The sequence below is a fragment of the Strix uralensis genome, chromosome 13, assembly GCF_047716275.1.
Source record: "Strix uralensis isolate ZFMK-TIS-50842 chromosome 13, bStrUra1, whole genome shotgun sequence".
In the NCBI taxonomy this organism is placed as follows: domain Eukaryota; kingdom Metazoa; phylum Chordata; class Aves; order Strigiformes; family Strigidae; genus Strix; species Strix uralensis.
In genome coordinates, this window is record NC_133984.1 from 8,600,105 (window position 1) to 8,606,686 (window position 6,582).

Here is a 6,582-nt window from a genome sequence, read left to right on the forward strand (position 1 = left end):
AGTTGAGCAAAAGCCACCCAGGCTGCTCCAGGTCATTGTCTTTGACTGGTCAGTGCCCGGGAAAAGTCTTGCTGATGCTGATGCAGTCCTGCAGCTCCCTGAATTAGCATTAGTTTTCTCCTGGTTTAGCTCCCTGAATCAGCTCACCACACAGTCCCTTGAGCACCAGAGCCAGCAGGAGGGAAGGAGTGGTTGGTCTTTCCCCCTACTCTAGAAACTCTTTCAACTTGAATGTTCATGTTATAGGGGTCTGGTGGATACCAGTTCTTGTAGACTCAGAGGAGTCCTCCTTTCTCCAGCCCTAAGCCTGGAGGTGGGAGACACCACTCTGGGAGAAAAGGGTCTTCCAACCCAGGCTAAAATTAGGTTTCCAGCAGGATGCTTTTGCCTGCTCAAAGTCATTGGGACTTTCCTGCAGGTCTGTAAGGTAGTAAGGGTCTGCTTGAGAGGATCGGACCACAGGTAACCTGTGTGGTGCATCCTCATAAGCCAGCACTGACCTGTCAAATGTTCCTGATATTTCATCACCAGGCAGCCAGGTGCATAGAAGTACCTCACTGCGTAAAGTGCATGGGCATTAATTGCATCTTTATTCCTTTATTTTTCCACTTGCAGGAGAACAAAAGGATGAAACAGTGTTTGGAGGAAGAGCTTAAGTCCAGGAAGGATTTGGAGAAGCTGGTTAGAAGGCTGCTGAAGCAGACAGACGAGTGTGGCAGGGAGGACACGGGGCGCAAGTCATCCCTGATCGCCTGAATTTGGGGAGAAGCTGCTGGCAGTGGTGTGTGACCTCAGGTGTTTTTTGGGAAGCGGAACTGGATCCTTTGCCTCTTCTTGCTCCTTATTTTGTTGGTTTTGGGAATTTTGTTACCAAAAAAAAAGTCATAGAGAAAAAAAAATAGTTTTTCTTCCATCCAGTAAGGAAATAAACCAGAAACAATCGATCACAACTAAACCGGTAAGCAAGCGGTCCATGATTCACAATTCATCTGCAGCAACTAATACCTCATCGTACCTGCTACTGGGAGCAAATACAAACTCTGCTAATGATTGCTGCTCACAAAGGGTTTGGCAGCAGTTTGCTAGAGGAAGCTTAAGCACTTTTTAATGCTTTCATTCTTTTCAAAAGCACCGGTACCTATTTATTGAATGAAAACATTATTGAGGTGGCATTGAGCAGAAACCAAAAAGCATCATGCTCCTCTTTTCAGATAATCACAACTGGGGAAGCTTTTCCCATCCACCTTCTTTTTCCCCATTAGTTGACTGTAGCGAACTAGAGCCCAGCAATACTGTGGTTCCCGTGTGGCCTTGATACTGATTAAAATGTGCAATTAACATGAAGACATTTGAACTCCTTGGGGAAGTCAGATCTGGAGCACCTGTCAGAGCGCATGGGAAGGTATGTTGCACAGTGCTGCCTCCTAACAGCTCGTGATTAGCACACAGGTAACTGCTGTTCTGCCCCCCCATCCCTTTTCTTATGCATGAACTATAACTCCCACCCCCTGCTTTGTTTTCACATTGAGTGTCCAGGTATCGTATGAGTTTATAGTTTTGCTGTGCTTCCCCTTGCAGGACATGCTTTTCTCTGTATGAAATGTAAACACTGCTTGATGACAAAAAACAACCCCCAAATGTGCTGGTTCCCTGCTCCCTTCTGCCCACGTTAGGCTCTCCATCGCTCCTTCCCAAAGGCTGGGAATGTAGCCAACAGCCACTTCTCCCCCCATTGCCCCAAAGGGGCTTTCGGCTGGGAAAAAGGAACTTTCTCTTGGGATAGGAAAGATATTTATATTTATGCTTTGACAAGAGCTGGAATCTCCTGGGGCAAGGACGTGCAGCACCCTTCCAGATCCCTGCACAGCTCCTCAAACACAGCACACAGGCAACATGCATATGTATCAGCTATCTTCATCTTATTTGGTGTTACACCCTAGTTTAGAACTGATGTTTTCCTTCCTTCCTTAGCAGCATTATAAAAGTAACCTTCTGCTAAAGTTAACAATAAGTCTTACAAGTATATCACAGGGCAGCATCATCCCAGGGTGTGCAGATGCACCACAGCTCATTACAGTCATACCGTTACGTTGGTCATGAAGGATATAATAGAGGCAATAATTACAACTCCCTCCTTGCAATTAAAACTCAGCCAGAACATAGCAAATGGTGTTTGGGGAGAGCTAGACTCAAAAACATCACAAGGAGTGTAAAAAGAAATGCTCTTTAAGTCTAAGCTGTTTCTAGGACAAAACAGAGGTCTTTTCTGCTCTGGCTACATTTGCCACCTCCAGAGCATCCCAGCTGGATGGCAGCTCTCCACATCCTGGCCCAGGCTCACAGTTTAGCGGTTTGGTCAGCAGTCAAGGCCTGCTGTGCTGGTTAATTGTTTTCCAGGATAACAGCCTTTGCTGCACACTGAGCAGCTCACGCTGCTGTTCTGGGAGGCCGTGCCCGGACACGCCAGCACTTACCAGTCCTGCTGCCTGCCCAAAGGTGGGCTGGGGCCCGGACTCACGATGTGCAGCCAGTGCAAGGAAGCAAACCAAGGGCCATTTACACTTCAAGGAGAGGGTAGAAACGTTCCCCTGTTTAGTTGAAACCTGTGCTGTGTACATATGCATGTTTGTAAGATGTAATGTGATGGAGGGCACACTGGGACATTTTGGATCAAGCATTTGTCAAGAGCTAGAAGCCAAAAAAGACAAGAAAATAAAATAAAAAGGAAAAGAAGCCATGCCGGATGGACAGCAATGTTTCCATATTTACTTTGTTTACAGTGCTTTGTAAATAGGTTCCAGTGAGTCTGTCTTTAGATGGATGTTGTGTCAGCTGCCTTCCAGTTTATCTTTGTCATGTAGGTTTATTTACTGTAACTACTTATGCAAGTTCAACTTTTCTAACATGTTTTTATTTTGAACAGTTTTTTAATTGACATTTTCAACAAATAAAGAAGGATAAAAATTGCTTCTTAGCTTTCGGTGCTGCTTCCTTTGTTTCCACCAGAAAAGCAAAGCCAGTGCTTGCTCTGGGCATCCCCAATTTGCTCAAAATGCCTGTGGCTGCATCATCCACCCTGCGATTTACTGGGTGCTGGCAGGGGTACTGGTGCGAATGATGATGCTGACACTTGGGCTGTTGCTCTCACCATCACCCAGTGGGTGCCTGGGCCCAGGGGAAGGAGATGCGTTTCCATCCCTCAAGCCCCGTGTGCACTCTGCTGACAAGGATGCTTTATGGAGGACTAGCTGCTCTCCGCTGCACTGGCGGATTGCTGTAGATAAGTGACTTCCTGCCTGTTTTGAGATTGATTTTTTTTTTTTTTTTAGTTCATGTTTTTTTTTTCTGGTGATTAGGTGTGGTGACAGGATTTCCTTTGGTCTACCACTTGGACAGGACCTCTCCTGCACACTGGTATTTTTAACTCTTTGGTAGAGGCATGCCATGCTCTCAGCCCGCAGCCAAAGTGGGAGGATCAAGGGCAGGAGGGCTAGACCTTGCTCTCCCTCCCCAAACACAGCAGTTGGAGAGGGAAAAAGAACAAGTAAAAAAGAAACACTGACCTTGGGCACATTGTGGAAAAACATGGAAGTCTGCAAGGGAGCCTGCTTGAACCCAAGTGGCATTTGGAGGAATTATTGCAAAGGCAAAGCCGGGCTGCATCCAGACACGAGTGCCCCAGAGCCTGCACTGGGCAGAAGAGCAAGGAGGAGGCATCCCCCAGGCTCCTTTTGGAGGGAACATCTCCACTCCCAGGTCCCCATGAGGCCAGATCCAGGCCTTAACCAGAGACACTCCATCCTGCTCCTGCTGAATACAGTGTCCCTTTGGCCTCTCTCTTACGCCAGGTCCCAAATGGCCCCTTTGCATGACCCAGCTCCAATGTAGGCAGGACCAGCATCCTCCAAGCGATGGAGTTTGGCTCCAAATGACTATCAATGTGAAAAACCAGAAAAAACACCCTGACAACTTAATCTGCACAGCCCAAACCACCACTGCAGCTGGGGATGCCCTGGAGGTGCCCATTTGTGGTGGGCTGCTCCAGCCAACAGCCCCAGCTGCACGGCACGAGTGTGCCCAAACCTAAACCAAAATGAGGGAGGAGAAGACTCCCTTACACCCAGGCAGGGGTGCATGCAATAGATTTGGCCTCTTAGAAGAGATGAGACCCTGCCAATGGACACCCTGCCCCGATGAACAGTGCAAGGGGTACTGAGGTAAGGCTGGCACCCAGGCACACAGTGCCTAACTGGAAAGGGGGATAAAAAAAGAGTAAGACCCTAAAGTAGTGAACAGAGATGCTAGGACAGGCTTGTCACCCGAGTTGCCACTGTGCACAGCCACATGGCATGTGGACAGCTATCCTCCAGCTCCTGCTGCCTGGCAGCCCTGAGCTCAGTGGCACGAACTGGAGAGACCATGCTTGAAAACTGGCATCCCAATGTTTTTGAAGAAAAAAAAACCCCAACAAAATCTTATTTCTTATACAAAACTAAAAAAAAATATATATTTTACAGTGAGCTCAGTGTGTCTTGAGCCATGCAAGCACCTCTCCCGGTAGATGACCATGCTGCTGCTTGCTCCTGCCACCACTTGTCCACAACCCCTCATGCCAGTCCTGCTGATGTGCCCGATGTACTCATTACCCTCTCATCCCCTTCTCCCTTCTTTACTCAGAAAGAAGGACAAAAATCAGTTCAGAAATCATAGAATTCATAGCCAAAGGAGTGACAGAGAGGCCCCACGTCAAGGGAAAAATCAATGTATTGACAACCTTCAAACTTTCCACGGAGAGAGGAAACCTGCACCTGCCACGGCACCGGGCAGGGGCCGGGGAGGAGAACAAAGCCGCTCGGGAGAAGGCCACAGCTGGATGGGTAGCAATCGCATCTCCTCCCCTCCCACGCGCTACCTCATGTCTGAATCCCACAGGCTATTTTTGGCAAGCGAAGAAACAGAGGCAAGAAACAAAAGCCTCAGGAAAGGCAGCAGCACAGGGGCCGGGCAGGCAGCCCACGGGCAGGGGAGATAGCAGCTGGCATCTGCTGCTCTTGCTGCAGAACTTATTGAGCGGTTTTATGCCTGTTTTTTTTACTCCCCTCTTCATTTTTTTCCCCCAACCATGCATGAAAATCTATTTCTCCATGGGATTTGCAGCTCCTGGATCCCCTCCCGGTGATTTGGGCCAGGGATTGTAGCCCGGCCCAAACCCTCTGGCAGGTGCTCCCAGACTCTGAGGCTGGGAGGCTGCAGGGGGTTTCAAGGCTGTACACTGATCGTGATTTCTCCTCACCCGTGACAAACAGCATTTCTGCTCCTGAAGGTTTTGGGCACCCAAGAATGGCCACGCACACACTCCTTGCAGCTCTCCCCTCCTCTCCCCATCTGCTCACCCCTGGCCAGCTTTTCTCCCTCTCTCAGATGATGCCAGTTAGCAAGATCTTTGGTTTCTCCTGTGGCTCCCACCCACACTCCCACCACGGGCAGGCACCTCCACCTCCCCTGTGGAGGTTTGGGGCTCTCCAGCCACACCAGCGCTGCCTCTGCAAGCCTGACCGCAGGAGCTGGCCAGGTTTTGGCAGCAGCAGGGATGTGGTTGGACCCATGCCACCTCAGGAGGTGGCCAGAGCCATGCCACCACACAGGCAGTGGCAGCCCAGCCCCTGCTGCCCCACATACAGTGGCCACAGGATCCCACCTTGTGCAGCATCCATCCCTTTGTTCCAAAGCAGAGACGTCCCTGCAGGCTCCATGACCTTAGGGCAGACAGGAGGAGTCCTCTTTAACCAGGTGTCCTAAATCCCCCTAAATTAGCCCCCACCCCTCTGCTCCACAGCTGTGCTGGGAGCTCCAGCCCGGGTTCCTCGCTGCCTTCCCAGGGCAGGGGGGTCCCTGCTCCCTCTTCCAACTAAAATGCCCCCAGCGCTGCCTGGCCCTGGCACCCCAACATGCCCCAAGGAGCAGGGTGGGATGGCTGTCCCCAGAGGTTTTGGGACTGGTTGTCCCCACTGTGCCCCCCAGTGTCATCCCACTGCTCCCTCAGCCCTCAGACCCCAAGCAGGACCCTGGGGAATCGCAGCCTGGGGCTGAGAAGGGTGAGCAGTGTTCAAAGCATACAAAGCACTGTATCTCTTAATTCATAAATTGTATCAGTTGTAGGGTGACAATGGATGAAACCCCACACTTGGGAAGGGGGAACCATGAACTTTGAAATACACTGCAAAACACAGTTACAGCCACGCAGAGTCCCTTGGCATGCAGTCCCTCTCTGTTTATGAATATAAGATGGTTTTAGTTAAATAAATAATTTTTATATGCGGTGTCAGACAAGAGTGGTCCATTCTCTGACAAAGTTAGGCAGTTCTGGAGAAAAGCCAACAATGAAGAAAAGCCAAGAAATACATATTAAATTATAGTAAAACCAGACTGGATCTGAGCTCTCCTCTACTGACTTTGGGAGGGGGCCATGCCAGGCACCCAGCACTGCAATGAGTTGTGCAGACTGCCCCGTCCATCCCGGCAGTGGTGGCACTTGGGCACCGTGTTAGGACCAGACCTGCAGCCTTCAGCCAAGCAAAGCCT

General features: G+C 49.9%; 1 protein-coding gene across 3 annotated transcripts in view; it reads left to right on the forward strand.

The window, feature by feature from the left end:
* Nucleotides 1–2,974, forward strand: part of ARHGEF6 (Rac/Cdc42 guanine nucleotide exchange factor 6) — a 41,390-nt gene extending 38,416 nt beyond the window's left edge. For all 3 annotated transcript variants that reach the window (XM_074882690.1, XM_074882691.1, XM_074882692.1), the window contains one exon: nt 616–2,974. In XM_074882690.1, the coding sequence (XP_074738791.1) occupies nt 616–756 (141 nt within the window). In that variant the 3' untranslated portion in view covers nt 757–2,974. The remainder of the gene's footprint in view (nt 1–615) is intronic.
* The last annotated feature ends 3,608 nt before the right edge of the window (nt 2,975–6,582 follow it).